The sequence below is a fragment of the Canis aureus genome, chromosome 10 (genome assembly GCF_053574225.1).
Source record: "Canis aureus isolate CA01 chromosome 10, VMU_Caureus_v.1.0, whole genome shotgun sequence".
Lineage (NCBI taxonomy): Eukaryota > Metazoa > Chordata > Mammalia > Carnivora > Canidae > Canis > Canis aureus.
Window position 1 is genome coordinate 68,827,664 of NC_135620.1, and position 22,664 is coordinate 68,850,327.

The 22,664-nt window shown below is 38.2% G+C and overlaps 1 protein-coding gene across 2 annotated transcripts in view; it reads left to right on the forward strand.

Annotated features, from left to right (window-relative positions):
* The window catches only part of HSDL2 (hydroxysteroid dehydrogenase like 2), a 61,776-nt gene extending 50,901 nt beyond the window's left edge, over positions 1-10,875 (forward strand). For both annotated transcript variants that reach the window (XM_077912923.1, XM_077912922.1), the window contains one exon: positions 10,118-10,875. In XM_077912923.1, coding sequence (XP_077769049.1) covers positions 10,118-10,230 — 113 coding nt within the window. In that variant the 3' untranslated portion in view covers positions 10,231-10,875. The remainder of the gene's footprint in view (positions 1-10,117) is intronic.
* The last annotated feature ends 11,789 nt before the right edge of the window (positions 10,876-22,664 follow it).

The window sequence follows — 22,664 nt, forward strand, 5'->3', positions numbered from 1 at the left end:
GTCATATATATTTCTGCGAATATATATACATACACACATATGCTTATAAAAACAGGATTATGGCATTACTATTGTTTGGTAATCTTTTTCACTCACACATTATAACATCTTACAGTGTTAATAGTTAATCTTTCTAGTCATTTCTTTTTAAGATTTTATTTATTCCTATGACAGAGCACAAGCAGGGGGAGTGGTAGGCAGAAGGAAAGAGAGAAGCAGGCTCCCAGTTGAGTAGGGAGCCCAGCATGGGGTCTGATCCCAGGACCTGAGCTGAAGGCTGATGCTCAACTGACTGAGCCACCCAGGCACCCTCTCTAGTCATTTTCAATATTGTCTTTAGTGTGTTAGTATTCCAACAACTCTGGCTTCATAAAACTTAAAGTGCTTTGGACATACTAGATGCTCAGTAAATGTTGGCAAATTCACATTTTATAAATAAGTAATATTTTGAATTTAAAGATCATTTAAAATAAAAATTGTCAATTTCTAAACTGACATAATAATTATAGCTAATATGCATTGTATGATTACTATGAGTTAATACTCCATGTAATGCTTTAAGAGGAAAAAAAAAATTTTTTTTAAGATTTATTTATTCATGAGAGACACAGAGAGAGACGGGGGTAGAGACATAGACAGAGGGAGAAGCAGGCTCCTTGTAGGGAGCCCAGTGCAGGACTTGATCCCGGATCCTGGGATCACGCCCTGAGTGGAGGCAGCCACTCAACCACTGAGCCACCCAGGCATCCCTATCTTTTCCATTTAAAAAAAATGGAGACTGAGGCATTGATAGATTGAGTAATTAACCCAAGGTCACATAGTGAAGAAACGTTGAAGCCAAAATTTGAGTCCAGGCTCTTAGGCTCATACTCTTTTAATCATTATGCTACTCTGCCATCCAAAGGTGAGTCGATGACTTCTTTAATTTACATTTTATTTATGTAACATAAACCTATAATAATGGGCTTTCTATTTATGTCTTTCTGTGAATGTGCTCCTGGATTGATTAGGGGAAGTCAGATAAATGAGTAGCTAAAAGAAGAAAAGTATTCTTATAGCAACAGTGAGTGTGCGTCTGCTTTTTATGTCCTTTTGTTCCTACTCTTTATCCCATCTGCTTTCCTATGAAGGGGCACAGTTTAAACCTTATATTCTAGTATGATTTCTCTCTTAAGAAACTATAGCCATTTCTGACCTAATTTATATAGTGGATACTTTATAAATATAAAAACTTTAAGCAACTAGTGATCATCTAAATCAAAATCTCCTTTTGGCCAGTAGAGGCCACTTTACCATATGGTAAAGCATTATAATAGAAAAGAAATAAATTGTATAAGATTACCTGTTTAGGGATGCCTGTGGCTTAGTGATTGAGTGTCCGCCTTTGGCTCAGGGCGTGATCCCGGGTTCCTGAGATTGAGTCCCACATTGGGCTCCCGGCATGGGGCCTGCTTCTCCTGCTGCTTGTGTCTCTGCCTCTTTCTCTCTCGTGAATTAAAAAAACAAAAAAAGGTTACCTGTTTAATATATTGGGAGGAGAGATTATATATAGGTTATTGTGCTTACTAGCTATTTTTTAAACAATAGTATTGAGGTATAATTTACATAGCATAAAATCTATCCAGTATAAGTATGCGTGATTTTTGGTAGATTTATATATAGAGTTGTATAGCCATCACTTACAGTGTATTTCCATCACCCCAGAAAATTCTCTCATGTCTCTTTTTTTTTTTTTTTTAAGATTTTATTTATTTATTCATAGACACAGAGAGAGAGAGGCAGAGACACAGACAGAGGGAGAAGCAGGCTCCATGCAGGGAGCCCGATGTGGGACTCGATTCCGGGTCTCCAGGATCATACCCCAGGCTGCAGGCTGCACCAAACCGCTGCACCACCAGGGCTGCCCTCTCATGTCTCTTTGTAATCATTCCCCATTTTTACCCTTGGCTAACCAAACACTATTTTGTTTTCTGTCTCTATAGATTTCTCGTTATGTAAATGAAATCAAGCAGTATATAGTCCTTTGTATCTGGCTCCTTTCACTTACCATAAGGCTTTGAGATTCATCCCTTCATGTTGTAACATGTATTAATAGTTCAGTTCCTTTTTATTGCTGAATAGTATTCTGTATGGGTATACTACATATTATTTAATCCACTCACCAGCTGGTGGACATTTGCATTATTTCAGGTTTTTGGCTGTTATGAATAATGCTGCTTTGAGTATTGTCATAGGTGTATTTGGGTGGATGTATATTTTCATTTCTCTCAGATTCCTAAGAGTGGAATTGGTGGGTCATATGGTGAGATATATATGTCTTATATATACCATATGTGTATTGTATATATACACATACACCATATATTTGGAGAAACTACCAAACCATTTGCTAAAGTGGCTGTACTGATTTTACATTCTCATTAGTAATATATGAAGATTTTAATTTCTCCAGATTCTCACCAAAACTTATTAGTCTTTTTTTTACAGCTTTATTGACATATAAAACAGAATGACATATAAAACAATGATTTGATACATGTATATACATTGTTAAATGCATAATGTTAATCAAGCTAATGTGTCAGTGAATTAATACATTTATCCTACATAGTTACCTTTTTTATTTTTGTAGTGAGAACATTTTAAGATCTACTCCTAGCAAATTTCAAATATACAATACAGTATTATTAAATATAGTCATCATTCTGTACATTATATCCCCAGGAACTATTCATCTTATAACTGAAAGTTTATACCCTTTGACCAACGTCTCATTTCTCTCTCCTAACCCGTGGCAACCACCATTTTACTCTCTGCTTCTGGATTCCACTATAAGTGAGATCACACATCTTTGTCTTTCTGCGTCTAGGTTCATCCATATTATCACAAATGGCAGGCAGTGTGTTTGATGTTAGAACCATTTTAGTGAGTGTGTGGTGGTATCTCATTGTGACTTCCATTTGTATTTCCTTAATGTTGAGCATCTTCCCATGTGTTTAATAGCTATTTGCATTTGATGAACTATTCATAACTTTTGCTTGTCTTTAAATTGACTTATTCTTTTATTATTAAATTGCAAGATTCTTTATAAATTCTAGGTGCATGTGATTTGCAAATATTTTCTCTCAGTCTGTCACTTCTCTTTTCATTTTCTTAATGGTGTCTTTTGAGTTAACAAAAGTTTTTTAGATTTGATAAAGTCAAATCCATCAGTTCTTTCTTTTATAGTTTGTGCTTTTTCCCCTAAGTATTTCATTCTTCTTTATGCTATTGTGAATGGAATTATTGTCCTTAATTTTATTTTTGAATTATCTGTTCCTAGTATACATAAATACAATTAGTTTTTGTGTATTGATTTTATATCCTGCAAAAAACCAGTGAAGCCATTTGAGCTTGGGATTTTTTTGTGGGAAAAATGTTAAATTATTAATTCAACTTATTATGTGTAACAATAGCTTTTATTTTTTAACAGCTTTATTGAGGAATAATTCACATACCCTGCAATTCATCCATTTAAAGGGTACAGTTAAATAGTTGTTAGCATATTCACATATATTTGCAACCAGCACCACAGTTGCTTTTAGAATGTTTTCATCACCTCAAAAAGAAACTCCATACCCATTAGCTGTTAACCCCATATCTCCCATCTGCATTCAGCTCTGAGCAACCACTGATCTACTTTTTGTGTCTAGATTTCCCTACTCTGGACTTTAATATGAACAGAATAGTATAATAGCGATTTTTTGTGACTAGCTTCTTTCGGCAAGTTTTTTTCTCTTAGCGTGTGTTGAAGTTTCATTGTTTTATTTTATTTTTTTTTAAGATTTTATGTATTTGAGAGAGACACACACACAGAGAGCCAGCACAAGCGGGGCACAGAGACGGGCGGAGAGAGAGGGAGAAGCAGACTCCTCGCTGAGCAAGGAGCCTGACACAGGGCTTGATCCCAGGACCCTGAGATCATGACCTGGGCCAAAGGCAGATGCTTAACCGACTGAACCACCCAGACGCTCCAGGGGAGATTCTTAAGCAGACTCCATGCCCAGGCAGACCCTGACTTGGGAATCAATCTTAAAACCCTGAAGATCATGACCTGGAGTCAAAATCAAGAGTCAGACACTTAGCCAACTGAAACACCCAGGCACCCCAGAGGGTTGGGTTTTTTTTTTTTTTTTTTTTTTTTTTTAAGGTTTATTTATTTATTTTAGAAAAAGAATGTAGTGGAGAGGGGCAGAGGCAGAAAGGGAAAGAAACTCAAGCAGACTCCGCTGAGCATGGAGCCCAATGTGGGGCTTGATCTCATAACCCCAAGATCACAACCAGAGCTGAAACCAAGAGTTGGACGCTTAACTGACTTCACCACCCAGGTGTCCCTGTTTTTATTTTTTTAAGGTTTTATTTTTTAAGTAATCTGAATATCCAGTGTGGGGCTCAAACTTATAACCTTGATATCAGAAATCACATGCTCTTCTGATTGAACCAGCCTGGTGCCCCTTTTTTTGAGAGTTTTTGGATTTAGCTCATGTATTTAGGCCTCTGACCCATTTTAAGCTAATATTCGTGTATGGTATGAAGTAGAAGCCCAACTTAATTTGTTTGTCTGTGGATATCAGTTATCCCAGCACCATTTGTTAAATAGATTAGTCTTTTCCCATTGAATGGTCTTGTCAACCTTGTTAAAGATCAGTTGACCATAGATGTTTGGGTTTGTTAAACCCATAAATAAAGGTAAAGTTAATATAGAATTACCACATGACCAAGCATTTTCCACTCCTATATTCAAAAGAAAATAGATATTCAAATATGTGTATATACATGCTCATAGCAGCACTATTCACAGTAGTCAAAGGTGGAAACAACCCAGATGTCCATCAACAAATGGATAAACAAATTGTGTGTGTGTGTAATGAAATACTATTCAGCCATAGAAAGAAATGAGGTACTGATTCATCATATAATATGGATGAACCTGGAAAACTTAATAAGTGAAAGGAGTCAGACACAAAAGATCCCATATTGTATGAATCCTTTCATATGAAACACTAGAATAGTAAATCCATAGACACAGAAAGCGATTGGTAGTAGCCAGGGCCTAGAAGGAAGGGAAATTGTTAATGCATCATGGGTACAGGGTTTCCTTTTAGCAGGGATGGAAATATTTTGGGACTAGACAGAGGTGATAGTTGTATGACATTGTGACTCCACTTAAGTGCTACTGAATTGTTCACTTTATTTCTTTTAAAGATTTATTTATTTATTTATTCATGATAGACATAGAGAGAGAGAGAGGCAGAGACACAGGCAGAGGAAGAAGCAGGCTCCATGACTGGGAACCCAACGCGGAACTCGATCCCGGGTCTCCAGGATCGTAACCTGGGCCAAAGGCAGGCACCAAACCACTGAGCCACCCAGGGATCCCCAATTGTTCACTTTAAAATAGTTAATTTTATGTCATAAATTTCCCTTCATGTTTTAGAGTACATATTTTTATTTTATTGAAAAAATTTTTAAGTTATCTCTACACCCAACGTGGAGTTCGAAATCTCAACCCCAAGATCAAGAGTTACACACTCCACTGACTGAGCCAGCCAATTGCCCAGAGCATATATTTTTTTAAAATGTTCTTTGGTCTTTCCCACTTCCACTTCACAGAGGTGTGAAGTCCTTCAGGTCTTTTTGGTATTTCTTTCATTATTTAACTCCATATTTTCCAATGTGATCACATTTCTCAATGTTAGATGTTTACTTACACTGTTTTGTTTAGATTCACTAAAGACTGATAGATAAGATTTAAGTTCTCTTATAGCACCGTGATTTTACTTTACTTCCCCCTTTCCCACCCTTCCAATATAATTATATCACCTTTTTTTTTTTAAGATTTTATTTATTTATTCATGAGAGACACACAGAAGAGAGAGGCAGAGACACAGGCAGAGGGAGAAGCAGACTCCCTGCAGGGAACCTGACGTGGGACTCGATCCCGGGACCCTGGGATCGCGACCTGAGCCAAAGGCAGACACTCAACCACTGAGCCATCCAGGCGCCCCATCACAGACTCCATGCCCAGGCAGACCCATCACCATTTTGTTTTAAATCAATACTCTATGTTTAAATAATCATGATTCTGCTGTAGTTTTACCACTGAGTCAAATAGTAGACTATTACTAGGTTTTCTCTCAGAGAACTTTTTCCTGGATTTAAATAAATGTCCTATGCCCCCCCCCCCGCCCCACCTCCACTAAAATAGGTACAAAGAAACCAAGGAAAATCTTCCCATACTCTTCCCACAATTTTTTGATACAATTTTCCACTCTGCCAAATGTGTCAGATTACTTGTCAATCTACTTTTTTTCCTGGAGCTCTTTGTCTTGTTATAATAGATAGATAAGCTTATTAAGCTTGCTATGCAGCTGTGATCCTAGAAATTTTTAACTCTATGCTGAGTCTTTTAGTTCTTGTATCCCGTGTTCATTCTTGGTTTATTCTCTTTTGGTGGCACACATTCTCTCACATTCTCTAGTAGCTTCATGAGAAAGGATACATAAAAGATTGTATAAAACTATTTGTATTCAACCAACACATTGTTTGGCTGGGTAGAGATTTCTGGGTTGAAAGTTACTGTTCTTCAGAATTGTGGAGCCAAGGGGTGCCTGGGTGGCTTTGTTGGTTAAGTGTCCGATTCTTGATTTCGGCTCAGTTCACAATCTCAGGATTGTGGGATCAAGCCCCTTTCCCTGTTCACATGCGCGTGTGCGTGTTCTCTCTCTCTCTCTCTCTCTCAAATAAATAAATAGAATCTTAAAAAAAAAATTGTGAAGTCATTGCTCCATCTTCTAAAATTACTATTGAGATTTTGATTACTATTGTTTGTCTTAATCCAAAAGCTTTAGAATCAGAATGTTCCCTTTCTCTATAGTGGTTTGAATTTTCACAATGATGTAAAGTAGTGTGGTTTTTTTTTCTTTCATTTTCCTGGGTACTTGACGGGTTCCTTGGGAATACATCCTATATTATTTCTTTGAAAGTTCTCTTAGTTCTCACTTTCTGGAGAAAACATTCAACCTTTGATTCAATCTTTGATCACCTCTTTCTGCTATTGCATATCTCTTTATATTAAACTTTTTTACTTTTTGAGAGATTGATTCGCCTTATTTTTACCTTTCTTTTTTTTTTTTTTTAATAGTAAGGAGAAACTTTATTTGAAAAAGGTATTATGGGGCAGCCCCGGTGGCTCAGTGCTTTAGCCCCGCCTTCAGCCAAGGGCGTGATCCTGGAGACCTGGGATCAAGTCCCATGTCAGGCTCCCTGCATGGAGCCTGCTTCTCCCTCTGCCTGTCTCTGCCCCCCCCCCCCCAAATAGATAGAAGATAGATAGAAGATAGATAGATAGATAGATAGATAGATAGATAGATAGATATTTCTGGAGGGTGGTGTATAGAGAAAGACTTTTGCAGTAGTGGGAGAGGGGCAGTAGCAATAGAGAAGATTGATTTCTGTGACCTGAAGATCTACAAGTGACTCTTTCCTATTTTATTTTATTTTATTTTATTTTATTTTATTTTATTTTATTTATTTATTTTTTTTATTTATTTATGATAGTCACACAGAGAGAGAGAGAGGCAGAGACACAGGCAGAGGGAGAAGCAGGCTCCATGCACCGGGAGCCCGACGTGGGATTCGATCCCGGGTCTCCAGGATCGCGCCCTGGGCCAAAGGCAGGCGCCAAACCGCTGCGCCACCCAGGGATCCCCCTATTGTATTTTAATATTATCTCTCAAATTTTTAATTTCCAGGAGTTCACTGTTGTGGTCATTGTTTCTTCTCTTACCTGCCCCTTTCCCACTCACTGGATCCCATTCCATTCCCCTTCTCCTACAACTTTTCTCCCTTCCTGTCATTTCCTTGCCCCTGCCCCTTTAAGTCTTCTCTGTTTCTCCCTCTTCCCTGTGCTTCTGTTCTTCCCTCTTTCTCTAGCATTCTGTTCTTGATACATTGCTTTTCTATCTTCTCTTATCGATAAGGATATGAACTATGGAATTCTTTTTTTTTTTTCATTCACTTTGTTTTAGCGTTCTTCAGTGCCTGCATTTGTTTCCTCCAAATAGCTTTTATGTTTTTGGTTTTTTTGTCTCCATTTGATGTGCATTCGTCTTTATAGGGAAGGCTCCATAAAGATGGTGGAAGCTGTGTATGTGTGAGTAGGGCTTAGGGCTTGTGGACTGGTGGGTTTCACTGTAGGGTGAAGGACAGAACGCCAGTTTTCCAGCAAAAGGGCACCCAGATGTCACTGTTTTATCCATTTCTGGAGGAGCTATTCTGTTCTTTAAAGAACAAAGATTTTCCAGTATCTTCTATGTAAATGAAAATTATCCCTTAATTTATTATTTGTAAACTTGGGTATTAATATCACATTTCCATGAAATAATGTGCAGCTCAGTTTATGCATTAAAGAATTGGGCTTGATTCTTTCTATCCCTAAGCAATCTATAATGCTTTGTTACAACTCCTACATAGAATAATTTAAAGGTGTTTAATATCTCAACATATATAAATATGTTAACCCACACTTTTTTTTTTCCTGTGTGGCCGGGTAGAAGTTTACTAATATACCAGACAAATATTGTGCCTGCTGGAGGTATGATCTGTATATAAATTGGCATCATATAGCTCAGAAAACTATAAATATGAATTAAGGGCACCTGAGTGGCTCAGCTTGTTAAGTGTCCCACTCTTGATTTCGTCTCAGGTCATGATCTCAGGGTTATGGGATCAACCCCTCTATTGGGCTCCAGCTCCATGACCAGCACAGTTTGCTGGAAACTCTTTCCTTCTCCTTTTCCCTCTGTCCCTTCCCCCACTCACATGTGTGCTCTCTCTCTAAAATAAATAAATAAAATCTTTTTAAAAAGAGGGGGAGGGCAGCCCCCGTGGCTTAGTGGTTTAGCACCGCCTTCAGCCCAGGGCGTGATCCTGGAGACCCAGGATCGAGTCCCACATTGGGCTCCCCCTACAGAGTCTGCTCCCTCTGCTTGTGTATCTGCCTCTTTCTCTCTCTCTCTCTCTCTGTCTCTAATAAATAAATAAAATCTTAAAAAAAAAAAAAACAAAGATTCAGACACACCTGGCTTTGAATTGCAGCACGGCCATATACAAGCTGTGTGACATTGGGCAAGTCAGAATCCTGTCTGAGCCTCGGTTTCCTCATTAATTCCACCATGTGCCAAACCCTGTACTAGCACTAGAATAGGAGTAGCAAATAAAGTTTCCTCCTTCCATGGAGCTTCTTTTATGTTTTATTAACTGCAATTCTGTTTTAATACTCATATTTTATATCCTGGCTTTTCTGTGGTTAAAATGCTGCTAACACATACTTTTGTCCATACACTGTTTTTTAACTCTTTGAGGAACCTCCACACAGTTTTCCAGAGTGGCTGCACCATTTCACACTATGTTTTTAATGATAATTTCTTGGGGGATCCCTGGGTGGCGCAGCGGTTTGGCGCCTGCCTTTGGCCCAGGGCGCGATCCTGGAGACCCGGGATCGAATCCCACATCGGGCTCCCTGTGCATGGAGCCTGCTTCTCCCTCTGCCTGTGTCTCTGCCTCTCTCTCTCTCTGTGTGTGACTATCATGAATAAATAAATTAAAGAAAAAAAAATGATAATTTCTTAAGAATATTATATGCATTTACACCTTTTGATTTTTTTTAATCTAAACCTGAAATGTTAGAAGTTTAATGAACTATAACTGATTGAAAAAATTAACTAAGATAGTATTTGTTTACTATAATTCATCCGAGGGCCATGTATCCTTTATTTTTTTTCCCATGTATCCTTTAATGTGCTATAACTAGTATATGAATGTCCCATCTTCAGCTTTCTGGTATAATCTTTTGCTGATTGTCGTTTTTACATTATCTAGTATTATAAGATATTGTTAACATCTAAGTCTAGGAATTGGGATTCCCAAGTTACTGATAAAAAAATGGAATAGAAATCTGTGTGCTTCAGAGGTTTATAAAACTCAAGGAAGTTCTTTTTATAATGTATCTTCTTGAAGTGGTATTTCCGAAAGGACATTAATGGATGCTTCTCCTTCCCTCATTTTCTCATTTTAGGAAAACTAAAACCAACAATGGCATTCATGTCAGGAAAATTGAAGATTAAAGGAAACATGGCCCTAGCAATCAAATTGGAGAAGCTAATGAATCAGATGAATGCCAGGCTGTGAAGGAAAAAGAAAAAAAAAAAGAAATGTCGATCACTAAGCTCAAAAAATAAAAGTACTCAACAGTTAAAATCTGTTTGTTTTCTTTCCTCTCGTAAGGATATGCATGTTTGTTCTGGGAAAAAATACAATTTTTGTATCTGTAAGACTTGAAATTGTAATTAAAACAGCTAATTAATCAAACATAAGCTTCATTAAGTGGAATTCTAAGACAGTCTGCCTATCGTATTTTGCGAGTTTTGCTCTCTGAGCATAGATTTCATTCATTGTGGGAAAGGTATGATGAGCAATTTATCAGGTTCAAGCAGTAAAATTAGCTCTTTTCAACACTTCGCATATAAAAGGAGGTTAACCAGTTTTAATTTTTCTGTTTGGGATTATATGCTAGTGAAATCTTAAATGGTATTTTAGAGTTTTATATAGTTTTAAAAAAAGATCTTCTACAATGCATTGTCAATCACATAAACGACTTAATAAATACTGTTTGTGAAGACTAATGAAACAAAAACTTTTTCATTCTAACGAGCTTTACAAGTATGTTACCTATAGTAAAAATGTTATTAATGTAATTCAGCTAATTACAGTATGTATTGTCATGTTAAAGTGTGTAAAAATATCCTAAAATAAAATAATTTCTCCCCAGAAGTATGCACTTGGTCACAGTGTTTATTTTTTATTTTTAAAGATTTTATTTATTTACTCATGAGAGACAGGGAGAGGGAGAAGCAGGCTCCATGCAGGGAGCCCCGCGTGGGACTCCATCCCAGGTCTCCAGGATCGCCGCCTGGACAGAAGGGGGCGCTAAACCGCTGAGCCACGCGGGCTGCCTGGTCACAGTGTTTAAAAAAGAGAACATCAGGGGAATCCCTGGGTGGCTCAGCGATTTAGCGCCTGCTTCAGGCCCAGGGCATGATCCTGGATTCCTGAGAATGAGTCCCATGTCAGGCTCCCTGCATGGATCCTGCTTCTCCCTCTGCCTGTATCTCTGCCTCTCTCTCTCTCTCTCATAAATAAATAAAATCTTTTTTTTTTTTTAAAAGAACATCAGAATAGATGGTTGTTAACCACTGAATTGTACACCTCCCAAACTCATTTGATGAAATCCTAATACCGCCCCCCCCAGACTTTCCTTATTTAGAGATAAGGCCTTGAAAGAAGTGGTTAAGTTAGAATGAGGCTTTTAGGGTGTGCTCTAATCCAGTCTGACTGGGATCCTTCTAAGGAGGAAATTTGGAGATAAAACACAAGGGATACACACACAAAGGAATGACCATGTGAGAACCAGTGAGGAGGCAGTCCATCTGGAAAGCAAGGAGAGAGGCCTCAGAAGAAACCAAATCTACCAAGACTCCTCTTCTCCAGAACTGGAAGATTTCTGTTGGTTTAGCCACTCAATCTGTATGGTATTTTGTTTTGGCAGCCGCAGCAAACTCATGCAATGGTTTGTCTGTCTTCTTTCGCTAAAGTTTTAAAAAAGTCATTTCCTTTCATTTTAATGTTAAAAATACTTGCTCACGGGACACCTGGGTGGCTCAGTGGTTGAGCCAATCCCAGGGTCCTGGGATCAAGTCCTACATAGGGATCCCTGCATGGAGCCTGCTTCTCCCTCTGCCTGTGTCTGCCTTTCTCTCTGTGTCTCTCATGAATAAAGTCTTAAAAAAAACTTGCTCATTGTAATTCCTTTACTTCTCATCTTCCATTCTCTAATATTACTGCACTTAATTCTGACATTTCCTAGAATCATAATATTAGAACCATTTAATGTCTGTTTTACAAATGAAACAGGATCAGAGAATGGGAAAAGACTAGCCCAAGGCCAAAATTAATAAAATCCCTATCCAACAAAAACCTCCCAGGATGTTAGCCTTGAATAGAACCCATAAAGACGTTACCTCTCCATCCAAGAAGCCCAGATGGATTGCTTTTGGGGTGGCAGCCTTACAACTCCCTTTGCAGCTGCCAGTCACTTCTAGCTCTGTGAAGATCCTGGTCAGGTGTTGCCAGCAGGCTTGTTTTCTACTGAAGTTTATTAAAGCTCTCTCTCTCTCTCTAAGATTTTATTTATTCATGAGAGAGACACAGGCAGAGAAGTAGGCTCCATGCCAGGAGTCGATGCAGAACTTGAACCCAGGACCCAGGGATTATGCCCTGGGCCGAGGGCAGGTGGTAAACTGCTGAGCCACCCAGGGATCCCCAGGGCTTCTCTCTTTTCTCTGCATTCTCCAAATGGTCTCAAAGCTTTGGGAAAATAAACTATTATGAGATAGGAATTAAGGGTTCTAGTAACTAAAACGAACTTGCTGGGGCACCTGGGTGGCTCAAGGGTTGAGTGTCTGCCTTTGGCTCAGGTCTTGATTCTGGGGTCCTGGGATCAAGTCCTGCATCAGGTTCTCTGCAGGGAGCCCACATCTCCCTCTGTGTCTCTGCCTCTCTTTGTGCCTCATGAATAAAACAAAACAAAAAATAAATAAAACATGAACTTGCTTACTAAGAGGCCTTGCGATATTGGGAAAAAATATTTTCACAGGGCTAGTTTTCCCATCTGTAATTGAGGGAGTTGGAATAGGTCATCCACAGCCCCTTTGCGCTCAATATTACTAGGAAGCACCAGTTTGGAGTGTTCTGTCAAAGGTAGCCACACCTAGATTCCTGAAGCCTTTTGCAACACCTCCCAGATGCCTTAATGAATTCACGTGTTCCCTTTCCATGGATCTTGCTCATTAACTAACTGCACTGCACTGGAGTTGTAGAACTTGCCAGAAGTTTTGAAAGGCTATTTTGTGTGTTGTTCAGCAGCAAATTGAGCCCTAACTCTGAAATTAAATGGTTATGGAGAGAAATCAAAGCCCTTGGTCTTTTTAGTGATTGAAGTTATTTAGACATTTTTAAGATGGTTTGTTGCTAGTAATTCTATATTTCAACAAATCCTCTTATATAGTACCTTTTACATAAGCCTCTTAAGTAGAAGGAAAAAAGTTCTTTTTCCCTCTACCAATCAAGCTTCCAGCTGGGGTCCTGTAAATTAGATTAGCAAAAGATAGCTTAACAAGCAAAGAAGAAATAGAAGTTTACTAACATGTGCGTCACAAATATAGGGTATTCAGGTCTGAATATCTCAAAGGAGCGGTTAGAACTTGAGTTATATAACATCTTAACAAAAGAACAATATATTTTTAGAGAATACAAAAGAAAAGGACTTTGAGTTTCTAAAGTGGCAAATCGTGCAAAGGAAAATATATGGTAGTAAGTTTAGTTTTCTAAGAAACTTCCAGGGGCACCTGGGTGGCTCAGATGGTTAAGGATCTGCCTTCAGCTTGGGTCGTGACCCCAGGGGTCCTAGGCTCAGGCCTCATATGTTCCCTGCTCAGTGGGAAGTCTGCTTCTGCTTCTCCCTCTATGCACCCCCCAGCTTGTGCTCTCTCTCCGTCAAATAAATAAATTTTGCATTTCCCCCAGCAATGAATTAGTGTTCCTGATTTTCTACATCCTCTTCAGTATTTGGTATTGTCGGTGGTGTGGATTTTGGCCATTTTAACAGGTGTGTAGTGGTATCTCTTTTTAGTTTGCAATGTTGAATATCTTTTCACATGCTTACTTGCCTCTATATCTTCTTTAGTAAGGTGTCTGTTAGGTCTTTGGTCCATTTTTAAATAGTTATTTTCTTATTGTTGCAATTTAAAATTACTTTGTGTATTTTGGAAAATAGTCCTTTATCATTTGTCTTTTGCAAATATTTTCTTCCCAGTCTGTGACTTGTTTTCTTATTCTTTTGACATCGCCTTTTGCAGAGCAGAATGTTTTCATTTTCTTAAGTCTTTTTAAGTAATCGCTACACCCAGTGTGGGGCTCGAACTCAACCTTGACTGAGATCAAGAATCGCATAGTCTTCCAACTAAGCCAGCCCAGGCACCCCAAATTTTTCATTTTGATGAAGTCTAGCTTGTCAATCATTTCTTTCATAGACTGTGCTTTTGGTGTTGTATCTAAAAAGTCATTGCTAATAAATAAATCTTAAAAAAAAAAAAGTTGTTACCATACCCGAGGGCATCTAGGTTTTCTCCTGTTATTTTCTAGGAGTTTTATAGTTTTGCATTTTTATATTTAGATCTGTGATCCATTTTGAGTTAATTTTTGTGGAAGGAATAAACTATTTAGATTCTTTGTTTTTGTTTTTGCATGTGGATATCCAGTCCCAGCACCATTTGTTGAAAAAAGTGTCTTCTTTGTCAAAGATCAGTTGAGTAGGGATCTCTGGGTGGCGCAGCGGTTTGGTGCCTGCCTTTGGCCCAGGGCGCGATCCTGGAGATCCGGGATCAAATCCCACATCGGGCTCCTGGTGCATGGAGCCTGCTTCTCTCTCTCTCTGTGACTATCATAAATAAATAAATTTTTAAAAAATTAAAAAAAAAAAGATTGGTTGACTATACGTGGGACTATTTCTGGGCTCTCTATTCTGTTCTACTGATCTATTTGTTTATTCCTTCACCAGTACCACACTGCTTGGTTACTATGCTGTATAGTAAGTCTTGGGAGTCAGGTAGTGTCAGTCCTCCAACTTTGTTCTTCTTCAATATTGAGTTGGCTATTCTGGGTCTTTCACCTCTCCCTATAAGCTTTAGAATCAGGGTCACCTGGCTGGCTCAGATGGTGGAACTTGTGACTCTTGATCTTAGAGTTGTGAGTTCAAGCCCTATAGTGGTTGTAGAGCTTACTTAAATGAAAAATAAAAAAACAAAAAAAAAGTACAAGTATTTCTCAATTAAAAAAAAAAACCCTTAGAATTAATTTGTTGATAACCAGAAAATAATTTACTGGGATTTTGATTGGCATTGCATTGAATCCATATATTAGTTTAGGATAAACTGAGGTCTTGACAATATTGAGTCTTCTTATCAATGAATATGAACTATCTTTTCATTTATTAAGTTGTTCTAGGATCTTTCATTAGAGTTTTGTAGGTTTTCTCATACAGATCTTGTTAGATTTTGTTAGGAGTTGTACCTCAGTATTTTGGGGGGTGCTGTGGTTTTTCTTGTGTGTGTGTGTGTGTGTGTGTGTGTTTTAAATTTCAAATTTTAGTTCTTCATTACTGGTATTTGGAAAGTGATTGACTTTTATATATTAGCCTTGTATCCTACGACCTTTCTATAATCATTTATTAGTTCCCAAGAGGGTTTTTTTTTTGTCAAAATTTTTTTCAGATTTTCTACACAGACAATTATGTCATCTATGAACATAGTTTTATTTCTTCCTTCATAATCTCCATACCTTTTATTACCTTTTGTGGTGTTACTGCATTAGCTAGGACTTCCAGTATGATTGTGAAAAGCATTAATGAGAGGGGACATCCTTGCCTTGTTCATGATCTTAGTGAGAAAGTATCTAGTTTCTCACCATTAGCTGTAGGGTTTTTGTAGATATTCCTCCTTAAGTTGAGGAAATTCTCTCTATTCCTTATTTACTGAGAGATTTTATCATGAGCCGGTGTTAAGAGTCTGTGAAACGCTTTTTCCACGTCTATTAATATGATCTTTAGTCTCTTGACGTGGTAGGTTACATTAATTATTTTTGAATATTGAACCAGCCTTGCATACATGAAATAAATCCCATGGGGTTGTTGTTATATGAATGTTCATGCCTCCTCCCTCTACATTTCATATGTAGAAATCCTAGCCCCCAAAATGATAGTATTAGGAAGCAGGGCCTTTGGGAGGTGATTAGATCCTAAGGGTGAGGGCCTCATGATTGGGATTCATGCCATTATAAAATAGACCCCAGAGAGCTAGCCAGACCCTTCTACAAAGTGAGGACAGAGTGACACGGTGCCATCTATGGACCAGAAATCAAGCCCTTACCGTACACTGACTCTATCTGTGCCTTGATCTTGGACTTACTAGCTTCCAGGGCTATGGGAAATAAAGTTTATTGTTTACAGGCTACCCAATCTCTGGTACAGAGGGTACCTGATTTAATGATGGTTCGACACAATTTTTCAGCTTTATGATGGTGTGAAAGCACTACACGTTAATCAGAAACCACACTTTGAAATTTGGATTTTAATGTTTTCCTAGGCCAGTGAGATGTGGTGTGATACTCTCTCATGATGCTGGTCCGTGGCAGTTAGCCACAGCTCCCAGGCAGCCACTTGATCATAAGGGTAAATAACTGATACACTTAACCATTGTCTGTACCCTCACAACCATTCTGGTTTTCACTTTCCGTATAGTATTCAATCAATTACATGAAATATTCAACACTGTATTTTCATAAAATAGGCTTTGTGTTAGATAGATGACTTTGCCCAACTGTAGGCTTATATAAGTGTTCTAGAGCATGTTTAACATAGGCTAGGCTAAGCTAGGGTGTTTGGTAGGTTATGTGTATTGAATGCACTTTAAATTTATGATATTTTCAATTTACAATGGGTTTATTGCGACAACCCCATGGTAAGTTGAGGAAGATCTGTATTTTATGGGAAACCCGGGTGGCTCAGTGGTTGAGCGTCTGCCTTCGGCTGAGGGTGTGATCTCCGGGCCCAGGGATTGAATCCTGCATCGGGCTCCCTGTAAAGAGCCTGCTTCTCCCTCTGCCTATGTCTCTGCCTCTCTCTGTGTCTCATGAAGAAAGAAAGGAAGAAAGAAAGCAAGAAAGAAAGAAAGAAAAAGAAAGTTTTATTATTTATTTATTTATTTATTTATTTTAGAAAGTAAATTTTAAAGTTTTTTTTTTTTTAATTTTATTTATTTATGATAGTCACAGAGAGAGAGAGAGAGAGGCAGAGACACAGGCAGAGGGAGAAGCAGGCTCCATGCACCGGGAGCCTGACGTGGGATTCGATCCCGGGCCTCCAGGATCGCGCCCTGGGCCAAAGGCAGGCGCCAAACCGCTGCGCCACCCAGGGATCCCTAGAAAGTAAATTTTAAAAAAAAATCTGTATTTTGTTATGGCAGCCTGAACAGGCTATGACAGTTGTGGCATATAGTTCTTTTTATTCATTGTTGGATTCAATCTACTAATATTTTGTTGAGGATTTTTGTATGTAGGTTCTTGAGAGATGCTGGCCTATAATTTTCTTGTAATGTCTTTCTGGTTTTGGATTAGGGTAATGTTGGCTTCATAGATTGAATTAGGAATATTTTCTCTGTATCTGTCTTTAGAAAGGGACTAGAGAGAAGTAGTGTAGTTTCTTCATTTAAATGTTTGTTAGAATTCACCAGTGAACACTTTTTGACCTGGTGCTTTCTGTTTTGGAAGCTTATTAATTATCATCTTGCTTTTCCCCCATCTCTTCTTTGTTCTTCTATTCTGGCTTCCTGCTACTTCATTCTGCCCTTCATGTAATGCAAGAATCTCACAAGGTATTTCCTTTACCCATTTCCATTCTTTGTACTATTCTTGTTACACATTTTATTTCCTATGTTACAAACTGTACAACATATTGGTTAATAATTCCATTCAACAAGTGAATTATCTTTTTAAAAATTAAAAAATGAGAGGGATGCTTGGGTGGCTCCATCAGTTAAGCATCTGCTTTCAGCTCAGGTCGTGATCCCTGCATTGGGTTACCTGCTCAGCGGGGAATCTGCTTCTCCCTTTCCCTCTGCCCACCACTCCGCCTACTTGGGCTTTCTCTCTGTCAAATAAATCTTTAAAAAAATTTTTTTAAATGAGAAATGTCTTTTAAATTTACCCATGTATTTACTATTTGCACTGGAAATATATCTATCACCAATTATCCAAAAATAAACATATCCAAAAGTTTTCCTCCTGTCCCTTTGTAGTTATTTATGCTTATCCTCCAGCCCATTCCCAGCAACTACTGACCTTACTATAGATTCGTTTGCATTTTCCTGGAAAAATCCAGTTATATAAATGGATTTGTACAGTATATACTCTTCATCATTCTAGCTTTCAATCTGCATAATTATTTTGAGATTTATTCATGTTGTTCTATATATCACTAGTGCATTCCTTTTTATTATCACTCAGCAGTTTCTCATTGTATGGATATACTAAATATCTTTATCCATTTACCTGTTTATAGACATTCAGGTTATTTCTAGCTTTTGGCTATTAGAATAAAGCTGCTGTGAACATTCATGAACAAGTCCTTTTTTTCTCTTGGGTATGGAATGGGTGTTATGGTAGGTGTATATTTAACTTAAGAAATTTTCAAACTTTTTTTTCCCAAAGTGGTTGTACTATATTACATTCCATCAGCAATGTATAGGATTTCATTTCTCTACATTCTTATCAACACTTGAAATGTTTAGTCTTTTAATTTTTAGTCATTCTAATAAGTATGTAGTGGTATCTCTATTGTATTTTATTTTTTTAAAGATTTAAAATCCTTCTTTAAAAAAAAGGGGGGGGGGGTGTAGGCTGAGTGGCTCAGCGGTTTAGCGCCGCCCTCGGCCCAGGGCCTGATTCTGGAGACCCGGAATCGAGTCCGTGTCAGGCTCTCTGCGTGGAGCCTGCTTCTCCCTCTGCCTGTGTCTCTGCCTGTGTCTCTGCCTCTCTCTGTGTCTCTCATGAATAAATAAATAAAATCTTAAAAAAATTAAAATCTTTAAAGAATAAAATCCTTTTTTTTAGAATAAAATCTTTTAAAAAATTATCAATTTTTTAAAATGAAAAAATAAAATAAAATAAAATGGATCATGCTTTGGGTGTCATCATTAAATCTTTGCCTGATTGAAACCTTCTCTGGAAGTTTTATAGTTTGCATTTAGCCTATTATACATATCAAAATAATTTTTGTATATGTTGCAAGGTATAGACTAAATTTCATTTTTCTAATTAGGGATATTCAATTATTCTAGCATCATTTGTTTTTTTTTTTTTTTTAAAGATTTTATTTATTTATTCATGATAGTCACACAGAGAGAGAGAGAGAGAGAGAGAGGCAGAGACACAGGCAGAGAGAGAAGCAGGCTCCATGCACCGGAAGCCCGACGTGGGATTCGATCCCTGGTCTCCAGGATCGCGCCCTGGGCCAAAGGCAGGCGCCAAACCGCTGCGCCACCCAGGGATCCCCCATTTGTTGAAAAACATAGCAAATTTTATTTATTCATGAGAGACACAGAGAGAGGGGCAGAGACAAAGGCAGAGGGAGAAGCAGGCTCCCTGCCGGGATCCTGATGCAGAACTCGATCCCACGACCCTGGGATCACGCCCTGAGCTGAAGGCCGATGCTCAACCGCTGAGCCACCTAGGAGCACCCACATGACAGACTTTAAAAAGAGCCTTATAGGAGCTTCTGGGCTGATGAACACATGGAGAATGGCACACCTGGAGAGGGAATGGAAGCCCACACCCTTTCCCCATGCCTTCAATCTCTTCCATCTGGCTGTTCCTGACTTATATAGCCTTTCATAATAAACTAGTAATCTAGTAAAAATAAATTACTTAATTAAAAATTTTATTTAAAAAAGAATCTAATAAAACTTTAAAGTGTAAAATATAACATAAAACTTTGCCATAATATAACTTGAGGGTTTCATTATTGTGAGGTTAATGCAAAACATTGTTTAATCGCAAAAAAAAAACCCATAAAAACAATGTTAAACTTAAAAGTATACACAGTTGACTATGTATTTACCTGAGAAAGCACCAAATTACTTCCTAGCCATTCCCTACCCCTCTAGAAGAAGAGAACTTTGATTCCCCCCAGTTAGAGAATAGAAGCTGGGCTGAGGGTGGGGAAGCTAGAATCAAGTGGCATTATATCTGAATTTGAATTATGATAAGGTGTTTTTTTAAAAAAGATTTTATTTATTCATGAGAATAACAGAGAGAGAGAGAGAGGGAGGGAGGAGGGAGAGAAGCAGGCTCCATGCAGGGAGCTGGATGTGGGACTCGATGTGGGACTCGATCCTGTGACTCCAGGATCATGCCCTGGGCTGAAGGCAGGTGCCAAAGCACTAAGCCACCCAGGGATCCCCTATGATAAGGTGTTTTATAGCAGTTTACTAATTTTCATATATCCTGTGTCCAATCTACTGTTAAACCTATCTATTTATTGGATTTAGAATTTTAGTGCACTTCCTAGTTCTGAAATTTCTTTTCATACTTCGTAACAGCTTTTTGGAGGTATAAGTTAACATACCATATAACTCACCCATTTGAAGTGTATAATCCAGTGGTTTTTCATATATTCACAGAGTTTTGAAACGATCATCACTATCAAGTTTAGAAAAATTTTCATCACTCCAGGAGTAAACCCTTTATTTTTTAGCAGTTACCCCATATCTTCCCCAAGACCTCTCAGGTCTAGGCAACCACTAATCTACTTTCTGTCTCTAGATTTGCCTATCTGGACATTTCATATAAATGGAACCATAGAATATAGGGTCTTTTGCGTCTGACTTTCTTCACATGTTCTCAAGGTTGATCCATGTTGTAGCATGTGGCAGTAGTTCATTCCTTTTTTTTGGTTGAATAATATTCCATTGTATGAATATACCACTTTTTACTTATCCATTCATGGGTTGGTGAACATTTGGGATGTTTCTGGTTTTTTTGGTCATTATGAATAATATTGTTATGATCACCCATGTACAAGTTCTCCATGTGGATATATTTTCATTTCTCTTGGGTGTATACCTAAAAGAATTGCTGAGTTATATGGGAACTTTAACCTTTTGAAGAAATGCCCACCTGTTTTCCAAAGTGCCTGCACCATTTTACAATATCACTTAGCAGTGTGTGAGGGTTTCAGTTCTCCACATCCTTACCAACACTTGTTATTGTCTTTTTCATTGTAACCATCTTAGTGGGGGTGTAGTGACATCACTGTGGTTCTGATTTGTGTCCCTTTGATGGCTCTATTTCATTCTTTTTTAAAGACTCTAGCTCTCTAGTGAAATTCTCCATTTTTTCATCGATGTTCTTGAACATAATTAACCATAATTATTCTAAAGGCTGTATATAATAACTACAGTATCTGGATCATGTATGCATCTGTTCCTAAAGCCTTTTTTACTTCTTGGCTTTGTGCAGTTAGTTTTTTCTTGGTGTATTGGTATTTTTTTTTTAAAGATTTTATTTATTTATTTATGAGAGACACAGAGAGAGGTAGAAACATATGCAGAGGGAGAAGCAGGCTCCCTGCGGGAAGCCCAATGCAGGACTCGGTCCCAGGATCCCAGATCATGACCTGAGCCAAAGGCAGACGCTCAACCACTGAGCTCCAGGTGTACCTATTGGTAATTGTTGACAGAATGTTAGACATTGCATATGAAATGTTATGAAGTCTCTTTAAAGAAGATTTGCTTTTTTCCATTTTTTTAAAAAGATTTATTGTATTTATTTCAGAGACAGCACAAGCAGGGGGAGGGCGAAGGGCAGAAGGAGAAGCAGATTCCCCACTGAGCAGGGGGCCTGACATGAGCTCCATCCCAGGACTCTGAGATCATGACCCGAGTGAGCTGAAGACAGACCCTTAACCGACTAAGCCACCCAGGTGCACCAGATTTCCTTTTTTTTCTTGCAGGCAGATAGAACATGGAAAGATCACCTTGATCCACCTAGTCATCGAAACAGTTCAGGCTGTTTTAGGCATTGTTAGTGCTATTTCTGATTTGCTTTTTCTCTCTGGATATAGTTCCTCAAGGGTCTCAACGGAGACTGTCCTTCTGTTTAAATTCTTTCTAGCTCTATGAGATAGCTAAGTGTTACTGCTCAGTGTTGTTATTTTTTTTTTTTTTTTGTCTTAGCGGTTGGTTTCCTTGTGTGTACAGATTAGGGATTATCAGATGCTTTGAGGATAAATGGCATGTAGAATGGCTCCTCTTGCTGTGATTACCTTTTCTCTGCGATCTTGGGCTTTCAAATCCTGGCTGTCTTGATAGACTTGACCTCCAAATTTTGTATCTGTAGTCCAGTCAGACTGTCAAAAATTCTAGGATGTTTCTCAGTGTTCGGTTTCTATACTCTTAGATATAAATCAACAGTGCCCTAAGAAAGAAATGTAGGATTCACTTCGTGTTTCCCTGTGTGGTGAGCTCTTGGACTCTCAAGGTGTGGTTGCTCCACGATAGTTTTAAAGAGCCTATGTTGTTTTATTGTTTTAAATAAAACTTTTAGGGTTTTAGTTCTTAGTGGGAGAGGTAGTTTATTCAACAAGGTATCCCATCATTGCTGGAAGCCAGCATCATTAAAGAAATTGATCGTGATGGATATATCCTTTAAATGGGATTTCATTTTCAGCGGTTCAGCATCACCTTCAGCCCAGGGCGGGATCCTGGAGACCCAGGATCGAGTCCCATGTCGGGCTCCCTGCATGGAGCCTGCTTCTCCCTCTGCCCATGTCTCTGTCTCTGTGTCTTAAATAAATAAATAAATAAATAAATAAATAAATAAGATCTTTAAAAGAAGTTATTTGTAGAAAAAGCACAATATAAAATTTGTCCTCTTAACCACTTTTAAGTATATAG